Below are 16,504 nucleotides of genomic sequence, written 5' to 3'. Positions count from 1 at the left end.
ACATTTACCTCGTTGCTGCAACTGCTGCTTCAGGTTCTCACAAAACAAAGTCAAAGATTTCACAATTGAACATTTCACACTAAAGTTCCTTGACCGTAAACTTATCCCGCCAATTTTAACTCAGCCCCACCAACAATGACCTTACACGAGCCACAGCTATCAGCAATTGGTTCCGTACGATTTCATATGATAACGACGTCACGTACTAGTTGCGTACGCGCCAAAAATATGGAGAAGTGCCAAATTTATTTAATATCTTTTTATTTTCGACCCACAAACTATTAAGATAATGTAAACAAAACTGGCCAACTGTAAAAATCCAATTTTTTATAACTGCCAATTTAAACAATATTAGAATGTAATGAATACATAGTTAATAATTAATAGAAAATTATAAATCAATTTGTCTACTGAAAATTGTGAGCTAGAATGGCAATGATGGATAGGTGTCGCTAAAACATGCCAATATTCTCTTTCCTGTTCTAGTGTCCATCTTTGTGTTTTAAGCTTTGTTCTCGCTTTCTCGCTTACATTCTCGGTTGATAATGTTAAGTATGGTATTTGTGGTTAACCAAATGGATTGGTCCAGAAATCATTTATCCATCAAATGAGGCTTTTTTACTCTCTTTGATTACGTTGTACGTAATGAAAAAAATTTTGACAGCTTAAGAAGGTATACTACGCAAATCTTTATTTTAACGCCAACGTAATAGGAACTTTTCTACTAGTTAGTGCCTCAATTTAAACCGATTTTCATGGCTAATCGACTTCTAGTTCTGGTTGGATCCCCAATAGGATGTCCATGGGCATGATGGTAATTCACTTGGTGTGGATGATTTACAAGTTGGTATTTTTCACATTGAAAAATGGTATGTATAGTGCATATATAATCAATCTTTGCAACATTAAAGTTCTTGTGGGATACCAGGTGTCATTTATTGTTTTTCGGAAAAAAACCCTGTTACAAACAAACGTTGCATGACACCTGAAAGAAATTATGATTACCAAATAACAAATAGCAGCTGGTTTTCAGGTTAGAACACATACAATTCTAACCTGTGCATTCAAGATGTACATTTCCATTAGTCTGTGTTAATTTACTATCCTGCTATATGTTAGAAATGTATGTTTCAAGATGAACTTTGAAGTTAGATGTTCCATTATTTGGCTGGATTCCTACTTATGCATCTTTCATAATCAAATCAATCTTATTTGCAAGACAAAATGAAAAACCACCAGTACATGAACCAGTATGGAGTTAACTGTTGTACTAACTTGTTCCTTGACAGCAACAAACAGCTTGATAGGTATGTTTGATTAATCCAAAAACAACATAAATAAATGTGTTCTTCTAACACTTTATTTGTTGACCAGATATTGCCGACCACTTATCTGTTGGTGGAAATCTATTTGACAGTTAAAATTGGCCAAATACCTTGGGACTGAGAAAATCCCTACGATCAAAATAGAGCAAGTGACTAGGGCTCGGCCCCGTGTCCAATGGGTAGGTATTCTCGAAAAAAAAATGAGATCCGTTGGGTAACGGTTCTTTAAAGTTCGTGCCCACTACCTACCCGGGTTTTAAGTGGGTAATCGAAAAGTAAAACCGGGTCTGCTACCCGGTTCTCATCGGGTTTTTACCCCGATTGCCCCTTGTATTTTTCCTTTATTTTTTTTTCGTTGTCCAGTGAGTGTAATTTTGTAACATCTTTTGGAGATGGGTGCATCCCTATGTCAGTAATATATCGAACAAATTTTAAATCCAGAACTTTGAAAAAAAAAACTAATTTATTTATTTACAAGTAGAATAGATATTGGCCAGTAAAAATTTTTTAGAATTTTGTTGGGTGGAGATTGTACAAAGACATTTGTACAGTAATTACGTCGAATTTTGTTGAGTAGAAATCCTACACAAATGTTGTAGATAATGTATATTTGTAGAAAATTTGTAGAATTTCCTTTTGCAGAATTCGGTAGAAATTTGTTGTTTGTGGAGCGTCGTAGATCATTTCGTCGTTCTTTTCAGAGCTAAACACTTCTAACGATAAAAAAGACATCTTATTGAACCGTTGGCTGCCTTTATCCTGGAAAGACAAGGCTAGTTATGCCCCTACACAATTCCTAGAGGAAGGAATGGACGTCATTCGACCACCCGATAATGAGGATTCGAGATGAAAATGACCGCATTTATGAGGTGAATAAAAACAAACTTTTATTTTATTTTTTAGTTTGCTATCCACTACAATATGCTGTTGTATTCTGTAGGTGTTGCCATACTTAGATTTAGAAAAAAGTCATGTACTAAAATTGATTGGGAAAACTTTGGGTGAAATAGCTCTGAAGAGAACTGTTGGTGAAAACTGGAGGAACTTCGATGAAAACACGGGTAAGTCACGAGGCAAAAAACAAGAGGTAACTGCGAGAATTCTGAGGAATCTGCGATTAACATTACAATAAACTAAATTTGATTATGTATTTTTCGGTAATGGTGTCATTGCCAGCAACCGTCATTGATGGTTTCTTTTGTGATTTTCGGGAGGTAATTGTTAAGCTGCGGTATTTCTGTCAATGAATTTGGTAAGTTTTAAGTTTTTCCCATATAATTCAAAAATAAAAAGTTATTTTTCTTTTAGAAATTCTATATGTAACTATTCTTGAACTCTGGCCAAAATATTCAAAATTGGTGCTCACGGTAAAATAAAAAAACATTGTGCGGAACAAATCGCAATGGAGCAAGCCACATTGGCAGTTAGGCACTTGTTATGTCAGTTTGTGTATGGTGTTTGATTCTGAAACAAGTAATTCCATCGATTGATTGAATGGATATCCTGAATTCCCATCAACATTAAATGATCGGGAGGATCGTCGCGGTAAGGACATTATCATTTGTAATGTTAGCAGTGCTGTGGGCAAAAAAGTTTCACTTTTTGGATACAGATAGGTTTTCATTTAATCTAATCCATCCTTTAACTACAGCATTTCTTTTGCAGTAGCTTCTATTGAAGCATTATATTTAATTTTCAGCATTAATGAAGATTTTTCTTCCACTTGTACAAGTAAATGGCTCTTTTTTAAATCGGCTTTTGGTGCCCAGAGAAGTATAGCTTTGTGGAAGGAGACCTGCAGTTGATTGCTGGCAAAACTGACTAAATCTAAATTGAAAAACACTAAAAACAATTTCCCCGTTACAGGTGTCATGGGAGCAGTTTCGCTCAGTTAGTGAAGGTTACGCCCGTGGAATGACATTCCAACCTAACTCCGTGTAATAGATTAATAATAAATCTTTTGTTAATTAGCTATAATTTTGATGACCAGAGGCATCTTTGTTGTAGTTATCTACACAATAACAAGCAATATATACACTATAGTGGGGTTGTTTTGGGGTAGATTATTTCTTTTCCGTCGTTGGCCATCGTTTGATGACTTCCTTTCCTACCTTTTCCTGTTTTTCCTGCAAATATTTGACAGTTAGGATCCTTTTGCCTGTCATACATACATGTCTTCCAGAACCACGAGACCATATTCCATACTCCTTGAACTTCTACCACCAAATTATCTATTTGGTTACTGGATTGGTCGCTTTCTCGTGGATAATTTTCCGTAAGCTTGGTTACATTTACATATGTATGTTGCTATTTTTCAGGAATCTCAAATGTCTGAATTTTATGTATTTCTTAATCTCAAGATTTTGTAAAATTGTATTGTCAGGCAGAATTCTACCTGCAGATAGCTGGTCTAAATTCCATGGATTGCAACTTAAAAATATAAGAAAGACATTTATTCACTTCGCTTTTGTTATTAATCAAAATACCTTTAGAGCTACTGCATTTCTATCCAGGACCAAATTGATTCAACCAAACAAACAAGTTCCATACTGGTTCATGTACCAACACAACAACCATGCCTTCTATTAAATGTTCTTTTAATTCCAACTCTTTTTCTCTGAAAAGTATAAAAATTCAAAAATTACTGATAAATTAAAAAGTATGAAATATCTTAGAATACTTGTATTCAAAAAGACAAATTGAAGCCACTTCTACTTTGTATTTCAACCACTTTACTTTAGTTTATCTTTTTTGCAAAATTTTATTCATGAGTGTTTTCTTAGTCTCAAGGTATTTGTCCAATTTCAAATGTCAAAAAGATTTCCACCAACAGACAACTGGTCAGCAATCCCTGGTCAACAACCAAAAGGTGTTAGAAGTCCACATTTATTTATGTTATTTTTTAATTAATCTAAAATACTTTTCAAGCTATTGGTTCCTGTCAACCTTTCCTGTCAATGAACAAGTTGGTTTAACAGGGCACTTTTTGGCTGACATTAGCGCCATCCTACGACCATGCTACGACTGGGAGAAACGTTTTTCTATATTCCCCACGCCTTATAAATCCGAAGGGTAATTTTGGGCGCCATTTTTCAATTCGTACTTCTATCAGTGGTAGGATTAAAATTAATGAATTAATAAATTATCAATAATCTGGGTTAATAATACAATACGATCTACTTACTTCGGACGTCAGATGACGCTAAAATCAAACAATCGACGACAATCTCATCGTGTGGTAGAAAAATAAAGCTTGTTTTAGCCGCCTGTCGGGCATTCAAAGAGAGCTTACATCAGAACTGCCACCGCGATTATATTTTCTTTTGAATTTGGATTCTCGTCGATGGTGTTGGTAAGTATTCGTTCTCTTCTCACATAGGGAAATATTATCTGTTTTAAAGCTTTTGCCAGTACAATCATGTATGCTATTGTTTTATGTTTTTTCTATGCCTAAATCTTTACACAAACTTTCAGATTTTGCTGGGTGTATTCACTCAATATCAATTCCACCACGTTTATTAAAATCGTTGCATGATTAGCGACTTTGTGACTAATTGAGTCATCGTAAGTAGGCTTTTCAGTGTTGAGATGAAGCGTTTGTCGAGATTTAATTATAATGTTAAGTGCAGTTATTGGCATGAGGATAAATTTTCTTTGTTGTCTTATTCAATAATTTTGATAACTGTTGAAAAGCAGGATGGATGGATAACTTGGATGGTATTTCAATATAGCTTATGCTGCTAGCTTGTTCTTCATTCCATGAGGCTGCATCCAACGGTGAATAATTTGGATGGTGGGTTTGTTAAATTTTGAGCAGGGGTGATTGAATTGTGTTTGTCTAATGTAATCCTCCATGGCTTAAGCAGTTGCATGTGCTAAATGATTAGCATTCATGATTTTGGCATGATATTCAAATGTGAATTATTTGAAAACTTGTTAGAACAATACCTCAAGGTCGAGCAGCCTGTTGCCATGCTGTATTGAATTTGCTGTGTTCTACATGTTGAGTGTGCCATTAAGCATTCACTACTAATTTCTAATACATGGTGAATTAGAGTTGCTACAATGAAGGGTAAAAGCTTGTGATTTAAACCATAAAAGGTAAGTGTTTCATATAAACCGTTTTGCCTTGTTATTTTTTGAAATGCTTTTGTAATTTTTTAGGTTGGCAGAAGGTTTCCTGTAGTAAAGCTTCTCTTTTTTGCTCTGTGGTGAATTGGTTAGTGTAAGATCGCAAAGAGTAATGATTTCTTCCATTCATTGTTCATAACATCTTTTATTTTGTTTTGATTAGGCATGGCTTGGTAGTAATTAAAGGAGAAGTAGACCACAGCTTCATTCTGTGGGGATTTGCATGTATATCTTCTGTAGGTGTAGGTGGTAAAAGCTCTTTAACATTCATCTCTTCTATTTGGCATCCTTTCTTGGGTTTGTTAATTATTATTATTTAATTATAAATATTTAGATTGATTATAATTGTATTTTTCAATTGTAGGATTGCGTTGGCATCACTGATTTTCGGCAGCTTAGCAGGTAGGATGTCGCATACACTTGGGCGAAATCAGAACTTCCAGCAACTGCTGATTGCGTCTTTTATGAAGTCTCGAGTCCTTTCTCACTTGGCTTTATTGAAGTGGGGGTTTGGGCTGCTGAACAATTTCAATTGTGGTGTTTTCATTTACAAGTTGTCGTTTGATTGCGCTTTTCCGTTACCTATCATTTTAAAAATGTGATGCCAGCCTTAATATTTTCTGATTTGAATTTGAGATCAAATAATTTGCTTTTTCTTCGTTTACTTTTTAAACAATGAAGTTTGCGAGCTTATGTTATTTCACGTTTTTCTTTTCAGATTTTGGCTGTTCATCATAGACCATCGTATTACGAGTCTGCTGCTGTGGGTCAACTCATTTCAGCTACAATATGTGATATCTTGCATTTTTACATGATTATATTTCCTGTGTTTCTGACCCTGTTTGGATTACAGGAACCAGTATTTGATCTTCTATTTACATTTTAGGTGGTCCTGTGTCAGCAAATGGTTGTTCAGTTGGGAGCATATTGGCGTGGCGTTTGCGTGTGCAATTCATTTTCCTGTGAAATTGTGGTAGTTGTGACAATGTATTGTGTGTTTTCCGTTATGATGAAAATGAGTTTCCGTTTGATCGTGAAGTATTCTTTTTAAACAACTCTAACTTGATCTATTAGAATCTGACTGACTTTGTTAACAAATTAACCGTTTTGTTTTCAGGTTGTTCGGCTGACTAATTTTACATTTCATTGTTAGATGGGATCCTTTGTCAACAACATTCATCTACGAATGATAATCGGACGTTTAGCAGACGAAATTTTGAAGACGTACTTGCGTAATCGGCATGTCAGTTTTTGTTCAATGGATGTTTTTAATGCTGATTGCTACATTAACGCGATGTGATGATTTGTTATTTTAAAGTGAGTGGTGATAGCTTTGAAGTGACTGTCTTATTTAACATATTGAAAATATTGATTTGCGTTACACCCGTGTTAGGGTGTGACGATAGACTTATTAGCATTTATTATAATGTCGGTATATGTGTGATGTATATAATGTATGATGAACTCTCAATAAAAGCGATTTTAATAATATCACGTGAGCAAGTTAATATTTCATTACTATATATAAAATATTTCAGGACCAGTAAAATTTTTATTTTGAATTTTTTTTTTTCGGCAAATTTTTTTTTTTTTTTAATTTTTTTTCCTGAATTTTTTTGAAATTTTTTTTTTTTTAGAATTTTTTTTTATTTTGCTACAAAAAAATTTTTTTTTTTTTGCTCGCTGGAATTTCTTTATATTAACAATAAATGACAGAAATCATTAAAATTAGCACGTTGTCCATGTGCGAGCCGAACCTTAGACCTTTGACTTACCATGCCACCGCTCTACCATTGAGCTACCACTGATATAATATATTACTTTACATTGGCATTTTAACGCAAAATTCACCTATACACTTAAAATGATGTTGATTTGTCATTTTTGGGGATTCAGAGGCCAATCATGGCCCAACGGACGGGCGATGGCCTGGGAACTTGACAGTGTATCATCTCTTGGATGCCTGCCCACGTACCCCACTTCAAGTGGCCGCGTGGTGGTTTGCGGAACCCGCCTCAGTTGCCCCGGGAACTCGACGGTGTATCGCTTGAATCCCTGCCAGGTACCCCACTCCAAGTGGCTGTGTGTGGTAGTCTTGGAAGTCAGGTTCAGCTACGCTTACGGAGTTCACCACAAGACGACTCTGTGTATTTCTGGAAGTAATATCAAGAAACTTTAAACATAATATTCATGGGAATCGAACCCTTTACTTCCCGCATACCGTGCAGAATCTCAACCACCGAGCCATGAGTCACACAATTTCTGGTGCTATTTTTTTGTATCATTTAAAGATAACATTTTTACACTTAGAAATATTTTTGTAACATGGTTCAAGGTAAGTGAATATTTCACTTCGAATTCCGTCCACAATAACTTCAATAAAGTACAACCCTTTTTCAAATTAGCATGTTATCATAAGCTTCAGCACAACATGAGGTTTGAACCCAATGCTTTTGAAGTGTTGAACAGGTGCTCTACTTCATATCCATGCACTACACATAATTAATGGATTCGATTGTAAGACCACGAAAATAGCATTAAGAATATTAGCACGGCGTACCTTTTAATAAATAGGAAAAATAGTGAATATTTGTGTATAACTCAAGGCAACGCACGCCAGGTGTTTGACGATCGATTCCCAAACGAATTAAATTGTAATCTCTGAACATTAACTGTTTCAATTATAAAGATATATTACACGTGAAGAATTTAAAATTAAAATAATTCTGTTCTGTAAGTTCAAGATCTCGAACAGGTGAAATCAAAGTGCAAGTAATAGTAAGCAATTCAACTCGAAAATGAAATGTCAAAGATCAAAGATAGCTCAGGATTTCTCGTTGCGAGACACGCATAGTACAAGTATAGAAGTCAATGATGCAATGTGCGAAAGTTAGAAGGATGCAGAGTATCAACACCAAGAAAATGAATAAATTTTGCAAACAATTTTCCAAGAAAAATTTGTATTGACAATTATCCACACAATACAATGATTTGAAACTTTTGGAGTGCAAAATAATACCTTCAAAATTTGCCGTCAACCAAGGCAGGGGGCAGAGTTGACCACCGGGGAGATTACCCGGTACGTGGCTAAGAGAAGCCGGAAGAAGAGCTGAAGAAACGGCACAAAAGTTAATATCCAGTCACCACCACGTATGATAATATAAATTCGATATACACATTCCATACATATATATATAAGACGTTTGTGAACTTGAAATCAGGAATGCGGTCGATCGACAGGGTGCCATTTATGCAAATTCGTTTACTCTTTATATTACGTCGTAACAAAATTGACTACTTTTACGGAAATAATTTGAAGCAATTAAAAGGTTTTCGAACTGCATGTTTTATTACGAGACATTTCGAAACCATAAAAATTGGCATAAATGGATCGCTCTTATTCCACGTTCTTATTTTCCTCTCTTTTTTAAAGTTGAAAATTGCTGCCAATGAACTGATCTTGTTGTTTCCCAATAATCCACAAAAGAAAATTCAAACGCCCGTAAAAAAAAAAAATAGTGAATCAGTTTGGATCAGGAAAACGCTTTGAAAGACTTCATCTCATTTTTACAGCCTATTGACCGCATTGCTAAGGCATTCTACCGAATCGGTGCCGACACAAGACTAAATTTGATGGCCTGACCGTCGTCCCCCAACTTCTTGTTATAACGACGAGTAACATAATTCCTTTAAAAACGTAGCCATAAATTAAACAGAATTATTGACAGCCGGAGCGGCCAACGTAACACGCCCGCATTGATGAGAATAGGCCATTTTCGGTCAGTGGCGGGGGTCAAGTTGTTTGATTTCACAAGCGGGGACAACTGCGAGCGGAATAAGGTGAATAACCCGGAAAAATATGGAAACGATAACGATCTCGGTCCCAAACCCCTTCACTCCTACTCTATTGGGTCTGTGTATATAAGACCCAACAATCCGGATGATCAATCTAGTCTCCTATACGACTCCGTAGAACTCATCTTACACGAGAAGTGCTAGAGTTTACCAGATTTAGATTTTTAAAAATCCAAACATGTCGAAAAACGTTTGCCTAATCCTTGTGGTAGTACTGATGTCACAAGCCAGCCGAGCTTGTGACGATAATATAGAAGAGGAGGAATTGGCAAGACAGCAATCAGACGAATACTTTGCAAGAGCCTACGGATTCACACCTGAAACTTGGAACGCTCTTTACCACAAGCCCAGCTTAGGTCTTCAAGGTAAGTAAAGAACGGCACACACAAAAAAACTTAAACTACAAATCGAGTATTCAATATCACGTTATATCGCAGACGCAGTTGATGCGAGTCCTTACGAAGGACGGACGTTATTCAAAAGGCTGCAATCCAGCAATAACCCATTCAAGAAATACTTCAATCGAGGTGAGAAACGTGACTTTCTACGGAAAAACATTTCACAAAATTGAAAAAGCAACAGGAATTTTAAACTTCTATAAAAAAAATCTAAAAATTTCACCAAAACAGACCAGGAGGATAACGAAAACAATGGTCGATTTATCTTCGCTGGTTTGGGTTCCAACCTAGTCAACACCGGCCTGTTCAACAACAGGTACACACCGGCCAATACGTGGAGGCCGTTGGTCACCCTAGCCAAGAGGATACCGATTTCTGTGAATCCCAATTTCAACAGCCCACTAGGCAGCTTTGACACCTGCACTTCGAACGCTGGTGAGGCTGGAATCTGCACTTCGGGATCAGTCTGTTCCTTGTTCGGTGGACGTCCTAGCGGCCCTTGTGACCAAGGACAAGTCTGTTGCATCAGTAAGCCTTAAATGTTAGCCGATGCAATAAGATATGAAAGTAAAGATTAAGTATTACCATTCAACAGATGTGATTAATTCTTGCGGGAGCATAGTCACGCTCAACAATACCTACTGGCAAACGCCACCTACCGCCCTTCGTAGCCCTTGTACGCTAACCGTCAGGATGGACCCCAAGTTTATTGAACAATCATCCAAACCAATTTGCCAAATTCGGTAAGTTTTGTCTGAATCCTTTCCGCAAAGTACCGGGGAAAATGTTTTTAAAAACAATTTAACATTACTTGTACTATTTTGCCAAACTTCTAGTTTGGATTTCGTGTCGTTCACGACATCCCAGCCGACCGCCGGAACATGTACGGACACATTTCAAGTTGGGGGAGTGTCTAACGAGGTTCCTACGATTTGTGGCGACAACAGAGGCCAACACAGTAAGCAAATACGAATAAACAAAATGACAAAATAGCAGAAGCGATTCCCCGAACGAAATTTCAATCGATTGTTATTGTACTAGTGTACCTTCAACGTCCCACAGTCTGTCAACAATCCCACTGACGTTCAGCTCATATTCAATTTTGCATCTGGTACAACCATCAGTCGTTCGTGGAGCATCAAAATCGCAATGCTGCCGTGCGGTGCCACGTACCTCGGTAACACGACAGACCCATTTCAAAGTTTTTTGGGGTTTTCATTATCGCAAATCCGATTAAAGGTTTAGTTTGATTGATTTATTCTCACAGCACCTATTGATTGCCTCCAGTATTTCACCTCTACAAGAGGTAGAGTCAGCTCGTTCAACTGGCAAGACGTCGCTGGGGCTCGTCAACTCAATAATCAAAATTACAACATGTGTTTCAGGACTGAACTCATTTCCTCACAGGTCCAAAATTCTTTTCGTTTTGTTTAACAGCCAAAACAACGAAAACAAAAAGTAAATCTTTAAATTGACGGGAAACAGAAAGCGACCCAGATGTGCTTGTCGGTTTGTTCCGCAACGGATGGAGACGCTTTCTCTATTACGACCCCTCCCGCTGTCCTCCTCGTGGCTTCCCTCAACACCGGATTTGCTCTAGCAAACACCGCCGACGCCGATGAAGCCGCCATAAATTCGGCTGTAGGTACTACATACACCGACCAAAGCCGTGGCAACGGGATAACTGTTGCAACCTGCTTGTACGATTATCTTCTCATACCGGGCGGACGTGACGCCAATAACGTCGAAGCGGATCGCTTTTGTGGAAACAAACTGAATCCATCGCCGGGAACTGTTAAACGGGTCCCTGCTTGCCCCAACGTTGAATGGCAACGAGTTTTCATCCCTGGAGCAGCAACCGATGTGCAAGTTTGCAGTAAGTTGATCAAAATTTTTTTGAGGGAATAAGGCTAATATCCTTATTCTAACTTGAAGCTGCGATTAGACCTTTTAAATTGACCTATCAAACGGACGGTCAAGAAACGGCGGTGGGTGCAGCAACAAATACCATTCGGGCATTGGCTGATGTGAGCAATACTGGATTTTGTTTGGAGTATCAAGAAAACTAAGACATTCCAAACACAACCTCTTGAACGAATAGTGGCCTAGTTGTGCTCCAGCATTTAAGCTGAATGGAGCTCCATTAATAACTTGCCTACTCGAAAATTTAGTTATTGTAGCTGCTTATTAATAGTCCGATGGAAAAAAAACTAATCATGTCTCATAATCCAATCCGTCACAAAGGATATTAAAAAAAAAAAAACGTATTTATTTAATGGCGAACCAAAATTGAAAAAACAAAACAAAAAAACACAGCATTTCTTACTTGGCACAGGTGTGAATTGCTCCTGCCATGTAACAAACGTAGTGATAAAAAATAAACGAACATTTGAATGCAAAGTTGCTCTTGTAGCAATGTTTCGCTACTTAAAAACATTGTAATCTCACTGTTATACAAGAAATATTTAATATTGACCAGAAATGTCCATCAGCTACGTCATCTGAGCTCGTCAACCTAGTTGACGGTTAAAAATTCGTGATGTCAGAATGGTTGACATTAAGACAAACAATGAGATCAAGTTTTCTTTTGTAAGCAAGCAAAATGCAGGGGAAATTACATTTTTTGAAGTTGAAGAAGCAACACGGTAAAAAACCTAGCTTGCTGGAAGACAAACATGCCTTCTCTCCTACAAAAACATCATGCCCCCCCCCCTCAATTCATAACTAATTTTCTAATATGAAAATGGCTATTGAACATCTTCCATGTCTATTGGTAAATGAATCATAATCAATTCAATGTGTTTTGATTAGGAAACTTCAAGTGAAATCGCATTATCAAAGAATCCCTGAGGCGGAAAAACATTTCTATGAGCAGTACATTGAGTAGCTATATTGAATGGTAAGCTTACCTTAGCACTGTGCTCACTGGAACTATGCTTACACACATTTCTCATTCAAAGCCTCGTTAAAGTCCTAAATAAAAAAAAATATGCAATTTTAAACTGTGTTTTTTTATTTCTATCAGAGGGTGTATTAATACAAACATTATGGGTTGATTTCTAAAGGAATATGGTTTGACTTACTTTGATGTAATCCACAATGTGAATTCTTCTTTTTGGAAGTCAACACTGCCACGATAGATATCTTTACTAACAGTTTGCCCATTCAGAACAAGGTGCAATCGATGTCAAGTACTTTTAAATCTTCAGATGAAAAGCAAAACACACGAGTCGGTGACAAACTACACTACATGGTTCACCTAGTTGCTCGAGTCATTGTTGCCAAATTTCGCTAATTCATACAAAAGTAATTGCATATAAAATTGCTCGATTTACAATCAAACAATTTACGTAAACCACCAATTTTCATATCAAACTTCATCATACACTTCGAGGGTCATTATTCTGCAGCCAAAAGAAAAGAATTTTTCATGGATTGATAAATGGGAGGTATGGCATGAGACATTTGTAAACCTGAGATGTCGCAGTACTTTTTTACATCATTACGATTCATGTTTCGTGAATTTGTTGCCGATTGCTTACAAGGATTTATCACTTAACACTTTCTAACGCAACGACAGAAACAAGAGGAATTCATTTTAAAATCATTTAATTAGACAACCGTATTCTTGTTTATTAAACATGATCACGAAAGTTCCAACAATGCTTTCTCAAGTAACAAAACAATAACCCTCAAAAGGTTAATTTTACAATCTTTCATTCAGCAGAAATACACACATAAAAAAGAAACATGCTAAAGAAACATGCTGAACATCGATGAGCTTTTGATGTTTTAGCTCCACACTTCTATCATCTTAACCTATTCATGGCTAACTGGAATGTTAATGGATCCTTTACCAGTTTCTTGCTCAGTTTTCTGGGTCACAGGAGCTGTCTGCTGTGGCTGCTGCGATTGTGGTGGCAGCTGCTTGACTTCGATTTTTCGCTCATTTCCCTGCACACAACAGAAGATTACGGCGAAAACCATTATGAATACTGAGAACTGCATGTCGTAACACTTTCCATTACTTACCGGTTCTATCGGCTTCTTTGTGGCACACACCACCAAAGTTCCATTATCCGACAAAGTGGCGTTCAGATTTTCAAAATCCACATTACGAGGAAGCATGTAACGGCGTCTTATATTACGAGAGATATGGCCAGTTTCATCTGGCTTCTCCTTGTGCTCGGCACAAATGTCTAACGCCCTATCAACTACTTTAACGTTGATCTCGTTGGATTTGAAGTCACCAAGATTCAGGGTCACCTAAATTGGAAAGTTAACTCCAATTATTAAAACACCAATATAAATGCTAAAAAGAGGGTGAATTTCGTACCTGATACTTATCTTGGTCACTAATGACTTCCCTGTTCTGCTGCTGGCGCCTCTTCATGACCGTGGGCATGATGTAGACATCCGGTGACAAGACCGAAGACATGGACGGTTCTCCCCAACGAGAGAAAGGATCCATTCGAGATAATCCCCACGGATCCATACCACGGGGCACCATCGAAGAGAAGTCTGAGAAAGGATCGTAATTCCAAAGAGCCATGGTTAAAACACGAAATGCTAATTTCACAGGAGTTGCACACTTGCAAATACCGATCAATCAACTGCGACTCGTCTTCTCGTCGAACACCCCTTATAAAGGTATGCGTACAATTCTCACAGGATGGTAAATTGCAGAACAACGTTGATACTGCGTCCTTTTTCGAGCGAATTATTTTCTTATTGCAACGACAAACCGCCGAAGGTCAATACGTCTGATTCAAGAGAAGGATTGGCGATTCCGTGAACAGCAAAATCGTTCATCGTCATGAGAGGCTCCAGAAGTGTTGGACGAACCTTGGCGGCTGTTGCTGCTAAATTGATAAACATAGTAAGGAAAGAAACGTTTATTATTTTTTTTTCCTTACCTGCCAGTTAGATTTTGGTGAAATTTCTTTTGGTTTAATCTTTTCCTTTAGCCGTTTTGGGCTTGTTAAACCAATAACCACAGTAACGTTTTCTTCAGGTAGTGACGAACGTTTTCCCGCATCGATACATGAACGTCGGCATCTAACGTCATGCCCTCGTCATAGAATCGATGCATAAATAGACCTACATAGCACGAATAATTTCTAATCAGAAGTTCACTTTCGACGCGAGCTGATCGTTGAGCAATCATCTGTGAAATTGTAAAAATGTTCAGTTACTTTTAAGCACATTTAGAGATAGTAACTGAACTATTTTCCAAGTTTTAGGTCCGTTAAGTTAACGAATGGCAGTTGTACCTTTCACCGGTTTGGATTCCATGCTGGATCCGTTTGAGTCGTCTGATCCGTTCGATGTTTTCGACCCATTCGAATCGTTTGAACCGCTCCAAACGTACGAACCGTTGTACGAGCCTTACAGGTACACCAGGTATCGTCATCACGTGAGGCGGTCAAGGCGGCGAACGGTGAGGACAACGGTGCGTCGAATGGATCGTGAACTTGGAAAACTGGTATCGGCTATCAAGGAAGACGATAAATCATTTCAGGTAATTCGTTTTTACTGTAAAAATGTTTACCTAATTACGTCTCATTTCTGGATAGGTCATGGTGGACGTCACGGACTTTGAGCCCGATGAAATCATGGTGAAAACTACCGATAAAGACATCATTGTTCACGGTATTTCTTAAGAATAATTGCGCAAGTTGTTCGTTGATTGTAAATATTTGTTTATAATAGCCAAACATGATGAGCGCAAAGATCCAAATGGCAGTATTTCGCGGGAGTAAGTTGTCTTCCAACTCACCTAATCCAATTAATAGTAGAAAATTTCTAAGTGACACTTTTTGTTGATTCCTGAGGTTCCGCCGTCGGATTACGATTCCTCCAGGTGTCAAGCAAGAGTCCATAACGTCCACAATGTCGCCTGAAGGCCTCTTGACTATTATGGCTCCAAAAACGACTTCAGAAGGTACGCTGCGTGTCCTAAGATTTAACGAAAAGGGAAAATTCATTTGCTTCTTTGTCGCAGGTTCCAGTGAGCGAGTTATCCCAATAACAATGGCACCTGCAGTTGGAGCCATCAATCCACCACCAGCTAAAGGAAATTAGATGGCAGTAAAGCTACCAATTCGGAAAAATGAAGAATAAAAATTTATTCACAATTTAAATGACTTTTTTTTCTCGCGTTGTTGCTAATCGTACCTTGTGTTCGATGTCGCCCGTACTATGTCCTACGTTAACCTAGAGCTTGCAATACAAATAGTCTTGCATTCACAACATATTCTATTCGTGCAGTTGCTGAGATAATAGTACAAAGCAAATTCGTAATTCGTTAAAAAGATAAAACAATACTCACATTCCACCTGGAAATGGTGTACCTACGATGAATAGTGGCAGTGCAGAAATGTAAAATTTCATTGCAGAATATTCCAGGTCATATGATGAAAGATTGGTTTAACACGAATTTTGATTTCCTGAACAAGAGAAAAGTTTTGAATTAAGATAAGCAAGTAGGCAAAAGGCGCACTATTAAACTATAACTAATCAATGCCAGTAACCAACGGATGGTGCATAAAATGAAACATAATTAGCAGACCACAAAATTTATGCATAGCCAATAATAACCCAATTAGCAGACCACCAAATTTATACACAGTCAAAAATAATCTAAGAAATGAAAACTTTAATATCTGATATTATTTTTCCACTTTTCCCAGAATATCTTCATATAAACGTTTTGCCATTCGATTAAAAGACGTCTTGAAAGAACGTTGGAATTTCGTTTTAATAATCATACATATAAGCCCATGTCTCACTAGG

At 37.4% G+C, this 16,504-nt stretch overlaps 3 protein-coding genes and 1 long non-coding RNA gene across 16 annotated transcripts; 3 read left to right on the top strand and 1 right to left on the bottom strand.

Annotated features, from left to right (window-relative positions):
* The first annotated feature begins 443 nt into the window (after window positions 1–443).
* Window positions 444–6,945, top strand: LOC116934488. 11 transcript variants are annotated; one of them, XR_006645165.1, is made up of 13 exons: window positions 444–673; window positions 729–869; window positions 929–1,033; window positions 1,120–1,307; window positions 1,375–2,194; window positions 2,266–4,194; window positions 4,254–4,439; window positions 4,522–4,677; window positions 5,022–5,118; window positions 5,192–5,426; window positions 5,490–5,550; window positions 5,620–5,753; window positions 5,821–6,945. It is a non-coding gene; the product is annotated as an uncharacterized LOC116934488 (long non-coding RNA). The 11 variants fall into 11 exon arrangements; XR_006645164.1 differs by having other exon boundaries at window positions 445–673; window positions 5,266–5,426; XR_006645162.1 differs by having other exon boundaries at window positions 445–673; window positions 5,022–5,426.
* Window positions 6,946–9,398: 2,453 nt separating this feature from the next.
* LOC116920150 lies at window positions 9,399–12,686 on the top strand. The gene is given in 10 exon segments (XM_032926239.2): window positions 9,399–9,676; window positions 9,749–9,838; window positions 9,941–10,237; window positions 10,305–10,452; window positions 10,546–10,667; window positions 10,751–10,758; window positions 10,760–10,886; window positions 10,977–11,116; window positions 11,195–11,585; window positions 11,645–12,686. Coding segments are annotated over 10 exon segments (1,644 nt in total). The 5' UTR covers window positions 9,399–9,489; the 3' UTR covers window positions 11,779–12,686.
* A 630-nt stretch (window positions 12,687–13,316) lies between these two features.
* Window positions 13,317–14,446, bottom strand: LOC116920153 (alpha-crystallin A chain). Of its 2 annotated transcripts, XM_045172072.1 has the most exons (4): window positions 14,312–14,446; window positions 14,046–14,230; window positions 13,742–13,975; window positions 13,317–13,663 (listed from the first exon to the last, which is right to left on the bottom strand). In XM_045172072.1, the coding sequence occupies exons 2-4, from the start codon at window positions 14,217–14,219 to the stop codon at window positions 13,529–13,531; spliced, it is 543 nt and encodes a 180-aa protein (XP_045028007.1). In that variant the 5' UTR covers window positions 14,220–14,230; window positions 14,312–14,446; the 3' UTR covers window positions 13,317–13,528. The 2 variants fall into 2 exon arrangements, with proteins under 2 accessions (XP_045028007.1, XP_032782135.2); XM_032926244.2 differs by lacking the exon at window positions 14,312–14,446 and having other exon boundaries at window positions 14,046–14,303.
* A 298-nt stretch (window positions 14,447–14,744) lies between these two features.
* Window positions 14,745–15,961, top strand: LOC116920156 (alpha-crystallin A chain). Of its 2 annotated transcripts, none has more exons than XM_032926249.2 (6): window positions 14,745–14,886; window positions 14,953–15,230; window positions 15,286–15,361; window positions 15,422–15,467; window positions 15,544–15,653; window positions 15,714–15,961. In XM_032926249.2, the coding sequence occupies exons 2-6, from the start codon at window positions 14,970–14,972 to the stop codon at window positions 15,791–15,793; spliced, it is 573 nt and encodes a 190-aa protein (XP_032782140.1). In that variant the 5' UTR covers window positions 14,745–14,886; window positions 14,953–14,969; the 3' UTR covers window positions 15,794–15,961. The 2 variants fall into 2 exon arrangements, with proteins under 2 accessions (XP_032782140.1, XP_032782139.1); XM_032926248.2 differs by having other exon boundaries at window positions 14,769–14,886; window positions 14,947–15,230.
* Window positions 15,962–16,504: the final 543 nt, after the last annotated feature.

The sequence above is a fragment of the Daphnia magna genome, linkage group LG4 (genome assembly GCF_020631705.1).
Source record: "Daphnia magna isolate NIES linkage group LG4, ASM2063170v1.1, whole genome shotgun sequence".
Taxonomy (NCBI): domain Eukaryota; kingdom Metazoa; phylum Arthropoda; class Branchiopoda; order Diplostraca; family Daphniidae; genus Daphnia; species Daphnia magna.
This window is presented reverse-complemented; position numbering and strand designations above follow the sequence as displayed.

Bases quoted from the DNA above. Each gene is read 5' to 3' on its own strand.
- LOC116920153 (XM_032926244.2), bottom strand. From the start codon at position 14,261: ATGGCTCTTTGGAATTACGATCCTTTCTCAGACTTCTCTTCGATGGTG. The intron at 13,976-14,045 runs GTACGAAATTCA...TTTCCAATTTAG, and splicing joins GTGACCAAGATAAGTATCAG to GTGACCCTGAATCTTGGTGA. The intron at 13,664-13,741 runs GTAAGTAATGGA...TGTTGTGTGCAG, and splicing joins CAAAGAAGCCGATAGAACCG to GGAAATGAGCGAAAAATCGA.
- LOC116920156 (XM_032926249.2), top strand. From the start codon at position 14,970: ATGGCAGTTGTACCTTTCACCGGTTTGGATTCCATGCTGGATCCGTTT. The intron at 15,468-15,543 runs GTAAGTTGTCTT...TTGATTCCTGAG, and splicing joins AATGGCAGTATTTCGCGGGA to GTTCCGCCGTCGGATTACGA. The intron at 15,654-15,713 runs GTACGCTGCGTG...TCTTTGTCGCAG, and splicing joins TCCAAAAACGACTTCAGAAG to GTTCCAGTGAGCGAGTTATC.